General features: G+C 37.8%; 1 protein-coding gene across 2 annotated transcripts; it reads left to right on the forward strand.

Moving 5' to 3' along the window:
- The first annotated feature begins 1,748 nt into the window (after positions 1-1,748).
- MS4A3 (membrane spanning 4-domains A3) lies at positions 1,749-14,998 on the forward strand. 2 transcript variants are annotated; one of them, XM_014861767.3, is made up of 7 exons: positions 1,749-1,930; positions 4,713-4,884; positions 5,514-5,648; positions 8,137-8,193; positions 11,564-11,722; positions 13,517-13,618; positions 14,127-14,771. In XM_014861767.3, exons 2-7 carry the CDS (start codon positions 4,729-4,731, stop codon positions 14,157-14,159), a joined length of 642 nt encoding a protein of 213 aa, XP_014717253.1. In that variant the 5' UTR covers positions 1,749-1,930; positions 4,713-4,728; the 3' UTR covers positions 14,160-14,771. The 2 variants fall into 2 exon arrangements, with proteins under 2 accessions (XP_014717253.1, XP_044606144.1); XM_044750209.2 differs by lacking the exon at positions 13,517-13,618 and having other exon boundaries at positions 1,779-1,930; positions 14,127-14,998.
- Positions 14,999-17,053: the final 2,055 nt, after the last annotated feature.

Genomic DNA, 17,053 nt, shown 5'->3' on the forward strand with positions numbered 1-17,053 from the left:
TAATCATTCTCTCTCTCAAGAATTGAAGAGGTTTCTTGTTTTTATTCATTTATTTTGAATATATGTAAAGATCTTAGTTGCTAACACCTCTACATGCATTCTATCATTTAATCTTTATACTGTTCTCTAAGGTGGATACTATGATCTTAAATTTACAATTGAGATAACTCATATCTTAGAGTTTAGGTAATTTCCTTTCAGAGCTCTTTCTTTCTACAGCTTTGAATTTAAAACAAACGTGTTGAAAGGAGCTACCTTTTTTTTTTTTTGCCACTTCCTTAATATTTCTTCCTCACCTTCCCTTAAGGCAATCTGTTGTCCTTCCTTTTTTCTTGTTCAATATTCCATTTACAATGGCTCTGGCTAGAATGAGGCAGGGAGGATCCTCTCTCTTTCTACCATCCTTTTAGCTATTTCCTCATGACTTCTGCTGGGGTCTTCTCTGTCATCAGTCCCTCCCTTCACTCTGAGGTAGTCCCTTCAGAGCTTCTGCTCCTATTTCCTTACATTCAATCTGTTGGCTCTGATCTGTCCATCACCTATTTTAGGACATTTATTTATTTAGGGTGATTCTATAATTTATCTTCTAAACTGGAATACTTTTGAAAGTGAAAGCACCCATTAGTACAATGACATTGGGGTCACAGGTGTGGGGAATTGGAATTGGTCACCCCAAGATCTGTCTCTTTGACATGAAGATTATTTGCGGCTGGTTACTTTTAAAAACTGCAGACATGAGAGAAACTCTGGAGAGCAGAATTTACTTACCCTTTGTTAGAGACATTTATATTTGTAAGGGAAATCTCCGTCTGTAAAGGCGTCTCCCTCTTTGTATCAGGAAGAAGAGAGGATGACCTTATCTCTAAGAACTCTTATCAATGCAGAATTCCAGGACTTAAATCTGGTAATCTCCCATAACTGATGCCCCCCATCCCCAACATCCTCCTTTGCCTTTAGCTAAGGATGGTATTTATGATGAAAACCTCTGCCATTTTGGTGAGTTGCTCAGTTTTCCTAAGTCTCTCCCATGTATACTTGTTACAAAGCTTTGTTTAATTTTCTCCTATTATTCTGTCTCATGTGAATTTAATTCAAAGCCCAGCCAGAAGGACCTAGAGTGGGTAGAGGAAACATCTTCCTCCCCTACACGGGCGTGACTCTGCCTTTACCCTACCCAGAACCTGAGTTTTGCACACAGCTTGACCAGTCACCATGTGATGTTGGGAAAGGTGATTAACATCTCTATGCTATAGTTTTCTCTTCTATGAAATTGGGTTAATAGCTGTACCAAGGTCTTGGATAATTGTGAGGATGACATGAGTTGATACATGGAAAGCATTTAGAATGGTGACTGGTACATAGAAATCATTCAATGCTTTTAAACTACAATTTGCATCATTTTTATATCCATGACGCTGGCAAATTAATTAACCTCTCTAAGCCTGTGAGAATTGAATAGGATAATGCATGTGACCACCTTCCCTACTCTAGACACTACTCTTACTATCTTTGTCTTTTCTTACTATGCAAATAACTATTCTAACCTCCATTCCACAACTATTTCCCACCCATCTACTTATATCTACTGCTTGTATTTCTTGTTCCAGCAATGTGTTAAGCAATATCTCAAAGCCAGGAGGCGGTTACTCCTGACACTAGTTTCCTAATTGACACAGAGCCTTCGGGAAGCACAGTGTAATCTGAGGAACCTCAGACGTGAATGTGGTTAGCACACTCTCCAGTCCACCAACAAAACATTTCACTGATTCCTCTAAAGTGTTGCATTAGGCAAAGGTATGATACTTTAAGCGTGAGTTAGAAGAGGCTGCCATTTTCTGGAAAAGACACTGGTGATCCTTACTGAGTGTCTCCTGGTCGTGACAAGGAGGGCTTGAGAAGAAAGAAGTCTGCCAAGGCCTGAAACTTCAAGGTAAACCCTATAGATTCCTTCCTCACAGAAAACCCCTTTATTGTCTGCTAAAGGTGCCACCCAGTGGGCCACTGGTGATGTCTACAGAGTTTTCTGTTTGGTTACTATGTAGAGATTTGGAACATTTAGCTACGAGGATGGCTTTCCCTTAGAATTTGATTCTTACTCTGGTGCCATGGTAAAAAATGTTAGACATCAGGGCAGGCCAGGTGGTGCAGTGGTTAAGTTTGTACACTCTGCTTCAGCGGCCCAGGGTTTGTTGCCCAGCATGGACCTGCACACCACTTATCAAGCCATGCTATGGTGGCATCCCACATATAAAATAAAGGAAAGTGGGCACGGATGTTAGCTCAGGGCCACTCTTCCTCAGCAAAAAGAGGAAGATTGGCAGTGGATGTTATCTCAGGGCTAATCTTCCTTAAAAAAAAGTTAGACATGAATATATAGTTATTTCTTTGGAAGAACATGGGCATGGACACACACATGCACACACTCTTTAGACATATTAAATCCAAATGGCTGCCCACAAATTTGGCTGCCAGCTCTGGTAATGAGGGATGGTCTGGACACATCTGAGATATGGGATTTGGTGAGTGAGTGTCTGCATAAGCTCAGAGGGACAGTAATGATACTCTAGAACCAGACTACCTTGTTCTGATCCCTAGCTCCTCAAATTACTGGCTGTGTGGCCTTGGGCAAGTTCCTTAACTCCTCTGATGCTCAGCTTCCTCATCTGTAAAATGGAAAGGATGATAATGGTAGTAACTATTCATATGGATGTTGTGAGAACTAAATTAGTTAACATAAGTAAAACACCACCTGACCCACATTAAAAGCTAGATAGGCGAACTTAACTGGTGGATTCATAGGAAATCACTTCTCCCATTAAACAAAAAACTAAATTGACCAAATTATAGAACATATAGTTTATTTTTCCTGAAGGTTGAAAATTCCCCCTGATATTTATGGTTATTTTAAAAAATCAAATTAAAATGTGATTGAAATAGATTTTTTTTCCTATGACACATGGGCTGAGATTCAGTCTGGAAGAAGAGCAGAAAATATCCAGGTGGAGCTTGAGGGGAAATGCCTTCAGGAAGGTGGGAACAATACTGAGAAGGATTAAGACTTTTGACAGCTTGACACTTGGGACAATTGAGAGAAATAAAACAAGGCTAGACTGAATTATAAGACAAGGAGGGTGAGGAATGAAGCTGGAGATACAAGCAAGTAACTATCTGATCATGAGGGAGCAACGCTCCCCACATCATACACATTTTAGTGTATTTGATATTTTATCTAAAATACATACATATTTCCCAATGGATAAATTTTAAGCTTGGGCTTTGCAAGGTAACGTTCGTTCAACATAGGTAAGAGAAGGATTTAAAGAACCTTATTCTACTTTTCTTCATTCTTATTATATATCTTGAAGAGAGTTACATCAGGTGTTCATTAAAATAGAGTTTGTTGTAAGCTTTTTTGACCCTCTCTCATTCTTGGATTCTGTGCACGGTAGTAGTGAGCATGGGAGGTAAGGGCTCCTTGCCATTCCACATTTATCAGTGTTTAAATAGAGAATGTACCTTAATGCTAGTGACAAATAAAAATGGCAAGCAATAGGATATATTGGAGTATATGAGGAAGCCATTTGGTATAAACCTAATTCGGCCTGACTTTGTCTTTCCAAAAGGGCCTGACCGAGGCTGTTGAGCATGCATTGTATATCTGCTTTAGAGATTCCCTATGGCAAGAGCAAAGGCCCTTGAGATAAAGGTGCAAATTCTCTCCCCCTCCCAACGTTGGCATCTGCTTAAGGATTAAGTATCTTTCCTTGGGCTGGAAACTGATTGCTGCGCTCACCTGTGACCGCCCAGCTTGAGACAATAGACTTGCCTCCTGCTGCGCCCACAGAGATAGCAGACCCACTACCTGCTGTGTCCATCAAGCGCTGTGCTGACGGGGCGATCTTGTGACTATTGTGGGAGGGACATTTCAATCATGTGTGAAACGCTCTCTTTGAGGGTATATAACCACTCTGTGTACTCCCACTTCTTTGGAGTGCTCTGTTCCTTTGTGGAAAGACTCTCCTGGGTTATAATCCTAAGATTTAAGCTCAGAATAAACTCACCCAAATTTTCATTTATAGATTGGTTATGGATTATTTTCATCAACACTAGCATGGATATCAGAATTGGTAGGAAACTTTTAAGATGGCTAAAATAGCTATTGCCAATGTGATAAAGTTAAAGTTAGAACGTGTTCTGACTCTCACCTTCTTAGTGCCTTAGTGATTGATAAAGCGTGATACATACCCCCTGCAATAGAGAGCTAGAAAGGTAAACGTTATCCAGTGCTTGGCACATAGCAGTAAGTACTCTATAAATTATACCTGTTATTATCACTGGAACGTGACTAAAGCCATCCTTCTTGCATGAGAGATACAGCTCATGAAACCATATATCTGATTGTCCAGGATTGATTTGAAGAGAGGCAGGGTCTAGACAATACATAATTGCATGGATTAATGGGAAAGGAATTGCTCTTTTTCGTTCCAAAGTTCAGTGAAGCACCAAGCCTGCAACAATAATCTGATGATGTCCACTACTCCAAGTCAAAATGGAATTAAACAATGTAAAAACTATTCTTCTGCCCTCCTGCCCCATTTGTGGAATCATTTTGATGCATGGACAGATAGAAACCTTCTCTTGCACTCAAAAAATATTATTAGCTAGTAGTAAAAGAGTAAACATCAAACCTTTAGATTTCTTTTTTATGACAGCCATCAACAACCCCAAATGGCTTCCCAAGAAGTTGATAATGCACAGCTGGGGACAGCTTCAGCAGGTATTACCCCAGAAAGCCAGGTGAAACCAGAGATGGTGAATAATTCTGTCTACCAGCCCATTGATAGATCACAAAATTACCAGAAAGAAGAATTTCAAGTCCTTGGGGTAAGTCAGCCATTGTTAAGAAACTGGTTTAAGATGGAAGAAAATAAACAACATGTGGAAAACCTTGTTTATGCCCATAAGGAGGAATTCATCACCAAGTCAATAATGTTGCTCCTTCAAGAAAAGACTGGGGCATATTTTAGACCTGGAAAGTAGAAATGCAGAGGCATAATCATATGGCAGAAAATATCCTATCAACACTGGAGAATGGACTCCGATCTGACCATCTGCATCAGGAGGCTGACCTCTGTGAATTCAATATTTCATATTTTAAATTTAAAAATTGGGTTGAAGGAATGGCCAAGTAGAATGCTGCTGAATGTCTGTCTGCCTTCATCATAGTATGGCCCCAAAGCATGCTGGGAAGATAGTTTGACTCAATCTGTGTTATCAGCCACATCTCCTTTACTCTTCTGTCACTTTCCCAGAGGAGTTTGTGAGAGGCAAAGATGAAGGGTTGGTGGGAATAGCATGGAACAAAAACCTCCCAGGGTAAGCTCTTGCCTAGTTAATTTAGACTTGACTTTCAACCATATCTCCTTTCTGAGGAAAATTAAAACAGTCTCTTCTCAGTGTAAAGTAGTATATGACCATTATGTTTTTTTGGTTGTTTGTTTTCCTTCTTACAGGCCATCCAGATCCTGACTGGAGCAATACTTCTGGCTATTGGTGTTGTTCTGGGTTCCATACTGTCCACAGCCCATTCCTTCAGGACCTTTTTCTTTACCTTCTACACAGGCTATCCGCTGTGGGGCGCTCTATTTGTGAGTATTCAAATTCCCCTGACCATAGCTCATTTCTTAGCTACCACTACCAGCAATATGTTTGATTATTAAAGTGTTGCTCTTTGGTTATTTGAAAGTTTCACGCTGCTGTTGGTTTGATTGGTAATCCTTGACACAAACAGGTTTTAAAAGCACAGCACCTTTCTTTCTGATGAAAAGAAATCACATTTGCTGAGTATGTGATTAACAATTAGGACAAGCTACGTCCTAAATGTTAACTTAATATCCACGTATTAAATTTATGTCTACTCAGAAAATTTAATGAAAAATGAGTATTAGTGAATTGCCTTGTAGTGTGGCCAAGAGAGTCCTGGTTTGGGAGATAAGAGATTTGACTGCTGATAACTGTCTGAAAATCAGAAGAGTCATTTTCCCTAGTTGGGTCAAAATGTAATCAGTAAAAACAGGCTTTGAGTCAAGGTGATTTTTAAAATTTATTTATTCAGTTTTGTAATACGATTGTCTTTCCTGATGGTTCACTTTTTAAAATGTGGTTGATAGGAACTATTTGTTAATCACTTGCTATTTTTTTCATGCTACTATGAAATTGAGGATGGGAAAGTTTAGTTGAAAATAGTAAGTAGAACATGTAATTGACAAATGAAGAAGAAAGAAATTTATAATAAGTCTTGGGCTCTAATTTATTCATGCCTTTAGTTTTTCAAAAGCATTAATCTTCAGATCTCCTTTAAAAAGAAATCGCTCATATTTGGCCAAAATTTCTTGGCCCAGATCAGATCTCACATTCTGACAAAAGATTATATTCTGTTTCTGGATACAGTCAAAGACATGTAATGTGGATTTAACATTTCTGAAATTTTTAGATAGTTAACATCACCAGTTTGATGGAATAGTTAGAATCTGATTTTTTTCTGGAAAACCTAGGGTACACATTTGCTCTGCATATTGAATCCTGACTACCTAAGTGGAAAAGTTCCAAACTGTAGAAAAGAGAATAATACTGTGTTTCAGTTGTTCAATCAGAAAAGAGTTTTCTTTTCTCAGAAAGTAAGGTCAGGTTGTTGAAAAAAGAGCCACGGTGAGGGAGCCAGAGTTTCACTCTTTTAGCATCTTCAACGCTAAGACTCACATCTGACCGTTGGATTCCCATTGCTGGAAGCTTCTCTCTGGGTCTGTATCACCTAAAGTACAAAGTCTAAGCATGACATGACACAAAGCCCTTAGTATCTGGCGTTACCTACAACTCTACTACCTTCGTCTCCTTCCCTTTCCCTCTGTGCGTTATGACTTGCTGTATGTTGACTGTGATATCTTGTATTTACCCAATCTTTCTTTTCCTAATCCTTAGTAACTATGTGACTTTGGAAAATATATTTGACTCTCCCCCTTTAGTTCCTCACTAGGATGGTAGAAATAATATTAGGACTTTCTTTTGGGGTGACTGAAATTAACTAGAAAAAAATATATAAACCTTAGCTATTGTTAATAATTTGAGTGCTTTCTCTATGCTGGACACATGTCTAAGCCCTTACTATGTATTATTTCATTTTATCCCCATACAACTATAAGGTAATTAATATGAACATGGGGATATGCACATCTCTCTTTTACAGAAAAAGAAACTCAGGCAAAGAGGGGTTTAATCATTTGTCTAAGGCAACAGAATGAACAGGAGCCAAAGATGGGATCAGAACACAGCGCACATGCTCTTAACCACAAAGCAACAGTGACTCTGGCACGTTCTGTGATAACCTCTTTATTATTTGAAACAGAATTTAGAGCCTGTTCCTTCAGGTTCAGGCAAAATCCAATCAATGACATTTACATAGCAAGCCTTTGCTCTCCATAATTTTGGCAACTTTTCCCTCAAACCACAGGAGTGGCTTGGTAAATGGTTGTGAGATTTATGAGGTAAAAAAAAACAGAATGAAGCTCTGAGAAAACCATGAACATGTAGAGAATTCAATTTATCAAAACTAGAGTCATGGAAACCATAACATATCAAAATAATAATTTAAGAATTAGTGGGTATATCAATATAGACATTTAGATATGTAAAAGATCTTTTAGAAGATCTAGTCCATTAAATCAAATCCTTATCTGAAGCCTGGCTAAGAATATGAGAACAACATTATATGTACATATGTATGTAAATAAGTATTATTTACATTTGATATAAATAGAAGCATAAAGATAATTGTATTACATTAAATATATATATATTTGTTATATGTTTTTAAAGCATGTACACTCTCACAAACCTGTAAAAAGCCAGACATAAAACAAAATGAAAATATTACAAATGCACTTAAAATTTAAACTAACTTAAAATTGTATTCCTATAAAATGATGAGCAACATCAAGTATGATTTTGTGTTCCAGGATGTGAATTTAAAAAAGAAGTTTTGTACAACTATTGCTAGATATCTGCTAATCAAGGGAGGACCAAGAAAATATGGTTGAGACTTAAAATTCCTTTATCTGCCTCATTTCCTATTTTCAACAGTTTGTTGTTTCAGGATCCTTATCTGTTGCAGCTGGGAGAAAACCCACAAGAAATTTGGTGAGTGGCAGTTCTTCCTCTTTTTCTATAATGATAGGAGTAGAAATAAGTTATCCATTAATAGTAGGAGAATAGAGATTGGTGAATCCAACTGAGACACCAAGTCTCATTTAATGCACAAGAAAACTAATCTCCTTTTCTTAAGGCATTCAGATGGTAGATCATCAGAAAATCATATAGATTGTGACTATGATTACTGGGATGGGTACTATGAATATTTGCTGCATCTGTAGCTTAGAAAGAGGCTTCTTGATTTTTGTGTGTTATTAAATTTGATCAATTCTAATTATTTTGAGTGCACACTCTCCCACCACTAGTTCTAAAACTGAGAGCCAAAATTCTATTCCTTTGGTGATTCATTAAACGGTGACTAAGTCTCCATTACCCTTTCTCACTGACTCATCTGCTCATTATTCTATTTTCCTAGTCCATTCACTCTCTTTCCTTCCTAGATGGCTATTTCACCTTTATATTCTGTCCTCAAACACCAATACTTTTTCTCTCATCCTTGCTCTCTTTTAATGACCTTGCTTCCTATTCTAATGTGTCAGAAGAAAATTTTCAGATCACTGTAACATCTATTTAACGGAACAGATCTGGACCAATATATTTTTTCCTTCCAACCTCTTACCATAGGAAACTTCTCTGTGATTTTCTTCAAAGCCAGTACCTCTCCTCAAATACTAGATTTTGTTCCTTTTTTCCCACACAAGTGCATCGCTCCAATTTTCTCTTTCTACTAGATTTTTTAAAATTAGCCTATAAACATTCAGTTACTGTTCTTAACTTAAAAGAAAAAAAAATCTTCACCTTATTTTCTCCTGCTAGATACAGGCACAACTTGTTTTTCCTTCTATAGCTAAACTTCTTAAAGGAATTATCTATACTCTGTCTCCAGTTCCTATCCACCTAGTTTCAACTAAACCCACTCCAGTGAGGCTTTATTTTCTTCCCTACCACCCCTCTGTAAGTGCTCCCTTTACGATCACTGAAGACTTTCACATTGGTAACATAGTGATCAATTCTCAATCCTCATTTAACTTGACCCATGAGCAGCATTTAGCACACAGCTGGTCACTCACTCTTCCTTCCAATAATTTCTTCACATGGACACATTGATTGGCTAATTTTCCTTCTGTCTTTTCAGTTTCTCTTTCTCAATCTCCTTTACTAGTTCCTTTCCTTCTCTCTGACCTTTTAATGTTGGAGTTCCCTAGAACTCAATTCTTTATTACCTGTTCTATTCACTCCTTTGGTGATCTCATCATCCATTCTCACGGCTTACAATAACATCTATATGCAACCCTGAAATAAATATTTCCCGCCTACATCTCTCTCCTGAGCATCAGACTGGCAATTGCCTTCATTTAGAGGTCTAAGAAGTCCAATCTTCCTCCTCAACACTTCTCCATCCACTGTCTTCCTCATGTCAGCTGATGGGAATTCCGTGCTTCCTGATTCCCGGGCCGAAAACTTTAGAATTATCCCTCATTCTTCTTTCTTTGACAATCTTGAATCCAAATTTGTCAGCAAATTTTGTTGGCCCTATGTTCAAGCTATATCTGAGGTGACCTTTTTTTTCTTTCTATTGATAACACCTCATCGAATCTACCATGGTCTTTTTTAATTGGACTGCTTGCTTCCACCCTTGGCCCTCTCTAAACTAGTCTCACTTGAGACATCAGAGTGTTAAACTAGAAATAAAGAGCCAAAATGAGAGACAGAGAGGCATTTATTTGGGGATCAAAGAACTGCAATTCAGGGTACACATATTTGGGTAGCAACTCAAACACTGTCCCACTAGAGAGTCAGGGACTTTTAAAGGCAAAATAGAGAGGTCTGCATTACAAAGAATATTAATTGAGGTTGGTGGCAGAAAGCTAATCTTGGCTAAATGTAATTAATTGCTAAGGCTAGTTAGAGGGAAGCAAAAGTCCATTACTGTAAGGAATTGCAACATTCTCAGAATTTTTGTGTCTTAATTAATTTCAAAAGTTTACTATGTGCCCAATGAGGACTTGCATAAGACCAATTTCCTTAATGGCTTCCTGGCGCCATTTTAAAGCCCTTAGACATTAGTGATCCTCTTTTGTTTCACATATCACTGGAGTGTTCCCCTTAAAGTATAAATCTAATTGTGTTGCCCTTTTGCTCAAAATCCACTAACAGCTCTATATTTTCCTCAGAGTAAGAATCAAAGTCCTTTCCATGACCTGCAGGACCCTACATAATCTGGCTCTCTGGTCATTCTCCATCTTCCTTTCCTAATATTGTTTACTTTGGTCACTTCCCTCCAACTGCCTTGTCTCCTCTTGGAACATTCTGGCATCAGGGCTTTGAACTGAGTGCTTCCTCAACCACAAGGACTTTCCTCCAGATATCCTCATGGCTAACTCCCTCAGTTCTTTAAAGCTACTCCCTAAGTGTCATTCTTATTGAATATCACAAACCCCCACTCCTCTCTCTGCACTTCCAGATCCTCCTTACTCTACTCTATTATCCTATAGTATTTAATCACTTTAAAAAATACTATGTAATTTACCTATAAGTATTCTTAATTGATTTGTTGGTCTTTGCTGCTAGAATATAGGCTTCATGAAGGTCGGGATCTTTGTTCACTGATGTTTGCCCACCATCTAGAATCTTGCTGGGTGTGTTACTGAATGAGGTTCATTTTGTCCATTGCATGGAAAGCCAATCACCGAGAAGAATTTGCTGCAGAGAAAGAGTTTATTCACAAGATCACCAAGTGAGGAAACTGGAGAACAAATCTCAAGTCCACCTTCCTGAAAATGGAGACTAGGGATATTTATGGAGGAGAGGGGCGAGGTGGTCTGAAGTGTGGGAATAGATCATTGGAGGCAAGGAGGAGTGAAGTAATTGATGATCTGTGTGAGCACAGTCAAATTTCATGCCTCTTCATAGGATGCACACTCACAAAATGGAGCTGTTGGCATGATCTGACGGTAGGGTTTTTGGTTCCCTGATGTCAGGAGGCTACCTATTGGGCATTCACACAGGCCCAGTTGATGAGTTGGTGGTCTTGAGTGGCTTGAACCAGACAGGATCAACTCTTATTTCCTGAAAAACAACTCAAGTATCCGTTACCATGGTGACCCAGTCACCAGGGAACCTAGTGGGAGTTGGATAATATATTGTCTGAGCAGCACAACTAACAATGGTTGGGCAAACAAATAAAAACTACAACTAATAACTGCCAAATCTTTAGCTACTAACTATCTAGTCATTAATAGCTAACTCTCCACTGGTTTCAGTTGTGTAAATAACCTTCAACAGAAATTTATTGAAATCAGTTGTAGCCAAAGGAATGTGCTGTCTGTGTTAATCGAAAATTCTTATTCTTTTTTAGATGCAAAACAGTTTTGGGATGAATATTGCCAGTGCTACAATCGCTCTAGTTGGGTTTATTTTTCTCATAATAAGTTTAGTAGTTAATAAGCTGTCAATCAAGATGTGTCCATCTTCACAGCCACGAGACTTATGTATTTACATGGGCGCCACAGCAAACGTATGTTTTTAAAAATTATGTTTAATTATAAAATATTTCAAATAATTTAAAATGTACAGAAAAGATAATATTTCTGGTACCATGCTGCCTTGATTTGAATGTTGGTTCTGCCGCTTATTAGCTCTGTAAGGAAGGGCAAAGTAGATAACCTCTCTGTGTTTCAATTTTCTCATGGTTGAAACAAGAATAGTAATAGCATCAATCTCACAGGGTTGGTGTAAGCATTAAATAAGTTAACATTTGATAAGCAATTAACACAGTACACATCGTGTTACATTATTTCCAATATACCGCTACTACTATTACACTCTCCAGATAGACTGAATTTTTTAAAACATTTTATTTCACATCTTGTTTAATAAAACTAACTTGGGAGATCCAATATGCTCTGTTGTTTCAGATTTTTGTTTTTAAAAGATTGGCCCTGAGCTAACATCTGTTACCAATCTTTTTTTTTTCTCTTCTTCTTCTTCTTCTCCCCAAAACCTTCCAGTACATAGTTGTATATTCTAGCTGCAGGTGCTTCTAGTTGTGCTATGTGGAATGCCACCTCACCATGGCTTGATGAGTGGTGCCATGTCCGAGCCCAGGATCTGAACCAGCGAAACCCTGGGCCGCCGAGGCAGAGCACGCGAACCCAATCACTTGTCCATGGGGCCGGTCCCCAGGGTCTGAGATTTTTGAATAATGACTCACTGAAGTTTCGAATGACTTTACTTTGAATTTATTTGAATATGGTATTTTCAAAGGGAAGTTCTTTAATAACGTTTCCAAATTGTTATGTTTTTGTTTGTTTAGATATTCTTCCTCTTCTGAGGTGAACTTGGAAATTAACATTTTCCTTCAAATTTGTCCTTTTTCCCCATGATGATTTATGAGCCATTATTTATTGACTCACTCGTAATCCTCCTGTTTGCTGACACTACTCCTGGAAGTTAGTGTCTTTATTTTATTTTATTTTTTGTGTATGTGAGGAAGATTGGCCCTGAGCTAACATCTGTTGCCAGTCTTCCTCTTTTTGCTTGAGGAAGATTGTCGCTGAGCTAAGATCTGTTCCAATTTTCCTCTATTTTATGTGGGATGCCTCCACAGCATGGCTTGGTGAGCAGTGCTAGGTCCACACCCAGGATCCGAACCTGGGACCCCTGGGCGGCAGAAGCAGAGCATGTGAACTTAACCATGATGCCACCCTGATGGCCCCCTTCTTTATTTTATTTTTAATGATCTAAGTTTATATTTATGTGGGCCTTATTTTTCTGTGGATTTTGTGGTATTTTTCCTCCAGAGAAATTTTGTATTTGCTTCTTCTATGTTTCTTGGTGATAACAGAAAGATCACGATTCTAGGAATTTTTCGTTTAATATTTCAGCTTAGTGTTTTAATTTCTAGGGATAGTGTGTATGCCTAAACCTCTACGGAGTACTATTAATGAAACGATGGAGAGGCCATTTTCCTTAACTACCTGCTCATGTCCTTAGTTACCGCTATTCCAATTGGTAGATTATAGTGATAACATCAGAATTTTGCCTTAGCTGCTTCTTTCCCCTATGACTACTTTACATGGGTTGACATAGAAATACAATGTGTCTCTCTTTCCAGGGAAAATGTGTCCCTGCTTGTAGATTGACACTGTGTCTCTTATCGAGTGTTGGTGTGTGGCTGTGTAGTAAACCTAATTTATGGTTCACTTTGCTCTGTTTTATGGGAGGGAGATGTTATAGTTTGGTTTCCTGATGACATTTTTTTCCTCTGGATATTTCTACCGGGTTTGATACAAGGCATCATATCTTCTAGGGCTTTCTGTCTCTAATGCTGATCCTTTCCTTGCTGGAATTGTGCATAACCACCTTTAGCTCAATCATGTGGTGCAAAGAAAATTGCTGTGTTTCTAGAGAGGTGGGTTTGTTTAAATGACTAATAATTCATATGATCTTCAGCCTCTCTCTAGGTTTGGGGTTGTCTCTGACTCTTGGAATTAGAAAGAAACTTTGATGCAGTAATGATTTGTGGGGTTCCTGGAGTTAGAGATGGTATGAATGTTAAGATGGAATGAAGACCAGAAAAGAATTCTGATGTAAAAATGCAAGGAGAAATAGTGTATTTCATATCAAAGAGCATACATTTTTTATACAAATAGAATTAAGTTATTATTTTCTTGTAACTTGTCACTGTCTAGCTGTATACCCAGGAAAAATCACGAATTCTTTCTAGATTTTAGGTACCTTATCTGTACAATGAAAATGTTTTCATTTATTTCTGATATTTGCTGTAAAGACTATGTATATAATACTTCAGTACAGTAATAATCAGTGAATGAATATTATTCGTGATGATCATGATGATAATAGGAAGGGATGCAGGTGACGATCCCATTCTTGGGGATTGATATTGTTTTATTTTCCAGGAAATTTCCTCACCTCCCAATTCTGTGGAATAAGGAATGCCTCCTGATGGAAGTAAATCTGAGAGCAAGGAAGTTGATCCTTAAATCTCCCAATGAGTCAGAGCTCCATCCAAGAACTAAAGAAAATATAAGCCTGTAAAACATGCCTGCTATCATGGCACCAATCAAGAGAAACTCAGACATTTGACTCAGTCTTTTCTGTCCTAACTATAAATCATATTAGTGTATCCTGGGGATGGAAGAATAAATATGCTTCTTTAGGCATTCCTTGTTTTGTAACTTCTATGATCACCACTCCAAAGTTGTTCCCAGAAATTAGTTCTCTTTCTTCTTACCCACCTACTCCACCTTTTTTTTTTTTTTTTTTTTTGCTGAGGAAGACTTGCCCTGAGATAGATCAATATTTGTTCTTCAAAGGAGAATGAGAAACTGTAATATAGAGAAGTAAAGAATAAGGGCTTCAGAATCTTACAGATCTGGGTTCAAATTCTGATACTGTCACTTATTAGCTGTGTGAACTAGAGCAAGTTACTTAATCTCTCTGACATATTTTTCCTCATCTTTAAAATAGGCATAATAATATCAACAACATCATCAGTTATTATGAGGGTTAAATAAAATAAAGCCAATGTGGAATAGCACCACAACTACTTGATAATGATGTTGCTGTTATTGTCGGCCTTGTGCTGTTAAGGCTGAGGTGGGATTGTGGCCAGATGTGCAGGAGAGATGGCAGAAACCCTCACGCTTCACTGTGCCTCCTCCTATAGCCTCCAGTGACATCTGTGGCCATCTTTTCACAGTTGCAATTTGATGTTAAATCTCCTTCTGCTGTATCTGGTTCCTGATTTATAAATATACTGCTGAAGTACTTATATTTCTGATCTATAAATTAATTTCTCTCCCTTAATACTGAACTGGGTCATCCACAATGTCTAAGTTCATACTCATAAGTTACTCTTAGCTCCTTGTTTACCATAGGTGTAAAGATTTTTCCACACTCTTCTCTACTAATTCTTACTTCTGTTCTTCAGAATGTATAAAGTCTATTTCTTTGTTATATATATATGTAATTTATTTGTTTTTGTAATCCATTCAACAATCATTCAGGGAGTGCCTACCATGTGCCATGTGCTGTTCTAGGAGTTTGGCATACAATAGAGGATGACGTATAGCCTCTGCTCTCCAGGTGCCCATAGTGGGAGATATAGACTCACAGAAACACAATTCTGACATGAAGCCATAGAGCTGTGATAGGAAGAGTATAGCCATCTTGGGAAGCACATGGGAAGAGTTTGTAACTAATGTCAGTGACAATTTTTCAAAAGACTCTTCTTCTAAACTGAGAACTTAAAGTTAGAATGATGAAGGGCAATAGAAAGAAGAGGGATGGGTGCAAAAGCTTCTAAGATAGGCGGAATTTGGGATATTCTGGGAACCAACAAGTGTTTAGTGTGTCTAACTTTGGTGTGTGAGGGGCAGGTGGCAAGATACAAGTTTGGAGAGAGAAGAAGTGGAGACATCACAGGAGATTATGAGACAGGGCAACTCTGCAAGTCTTAAGAAGCAACTGAAAATTTATGCAGTGCTGTTGAACTGGCTTATCTTGACTTCTGAGAGCTGATTTTAGGTTTTCAGGAAGGACAAATCAGCATAATTTTGGTAGCTTGAAATTGGCTGTGGTGGGAGTATTTATACTACAGAGAATGGCAAAACCACCAATCATATTCTCACCCCAACCCTACCATCCAGTCCTGGAAAGCCAGTTTAAATATTTACCAACACACCATTAGATAAGTGTGGACAGGCCATGTACTTACCTGAAATTTAGAAATATCATTGTGATTGCAATGTAGAGTGTATTGGAAGGAGTCAGTAAAGAGAAGTTTTGTCAGGAGTCTAATACAGTAAACCAAGCAAACAATGGATATATGTAGACTTCAATGGAAGGAAAGGTATTTATAGTAACATTTGTATCATTTTTCATTAATTCAACTTCTCTCCTATTATGTTATAAATAAATTGTTTCTTTGTATTTTCCCAAAGATATTTGCTAACAAATTATGATCAAAACATATTGACAGCCTATAGTGAACAGCGACCAGTGTGATTGCCTTTCCAGCATCTATTTGGGCTATCCCAGATTGATGGCAACCTTGAGATCTTGGTGGAGTTAACCTCATCCCGTGCTCCAGAGTTACACCACGACAGATCTAAATCCATCAGAACAATTTCATTCCTTATTGTGTTGGCCCATGAAATTTCCCTGGACCAGGGTTTGACTCAGTTGTGGATCCACCATCATGAAGTTGGAGGCTTTTTTGACAAATGTGGAATACGACTTTCCCTTTCATCATATATGTGAATTGAGATCCAACTAGAACTAGTAGCTATGATCAACCGTGACAAAAACCAGCCTCAGTATTAAGCTGAAGGCAAGCCAAGAGAATTTCAGAAAACAGAAATCAAACTCTAATCTAACCACACCTGAAATTTAACCTATATCTGGAATTGGAAGTCTCATGAACACAAATATTTTATTTTTCTTATTTAAACAACATTTGTTGCAAATGTCTTCTTCCATTCCGATTTTATTTTTATTTTTATTTTTTTGGTTAACTCTTGTTATGCCTCCACCCCATACTGTTGTTGTAGTCCTATTTATTCACTTTTCATCATGACTTATGCATTTTGTATTTTGTGCAAGAAAATTTTCCTTGCCTCAAGGCCATGGAGACATTATTATAGCTTTTCTTATTAAAGTTTTTCTTTATATATTATGAGCTTTAATATATCTATATCTCTAATTTACTTTTCCTATAGAGTGACATTATCATTATCATCATCACCATCATCATCATCATCATCATCCTAGAAAGCTAATAATTCCAGAACTTTTCATTGAATATTCCATCATTTACAGTATT

The sequence above is a fragment of the Equus asinus genome, chromosome 17, assembly GCF_041296235.1.
Source record: "Equus asinus isolate D_3611 breed Donkey chromosome 17, EquAss-T2T_v2, whole genome shotgun sequence".
NCBI lineage: Eukaryota > Metazoa > Chordata > Mammalia > Perissodactyla > Equidae > Equus > Equus asinus.

Bases quoted from the DNA above. Each gene is read 5' to 3' on its own strand.
- MS4A3 (XM_014861767.3), top strand. From the start codon at position 4,729: ATGGCTTCCCAAGAAGTTGATAATGCACAGCTGGGGACAGCTTCAGCA. The intron at 11,723-13,516 runs GTATGTTTTTAA...CATATCTTCTAG, and splicing joins ACATGGGCGCCACAGCAAAC to GGCTTTCTGTCTCTAATGCT. The intron at 13,619-14,126 runs GTGGGTTTGTTT...TTTATTTTCCAG, and splicing joins ATTGCTGTGTTTCTAGAGAG to GAAATTTCCTCACCTCCCAA.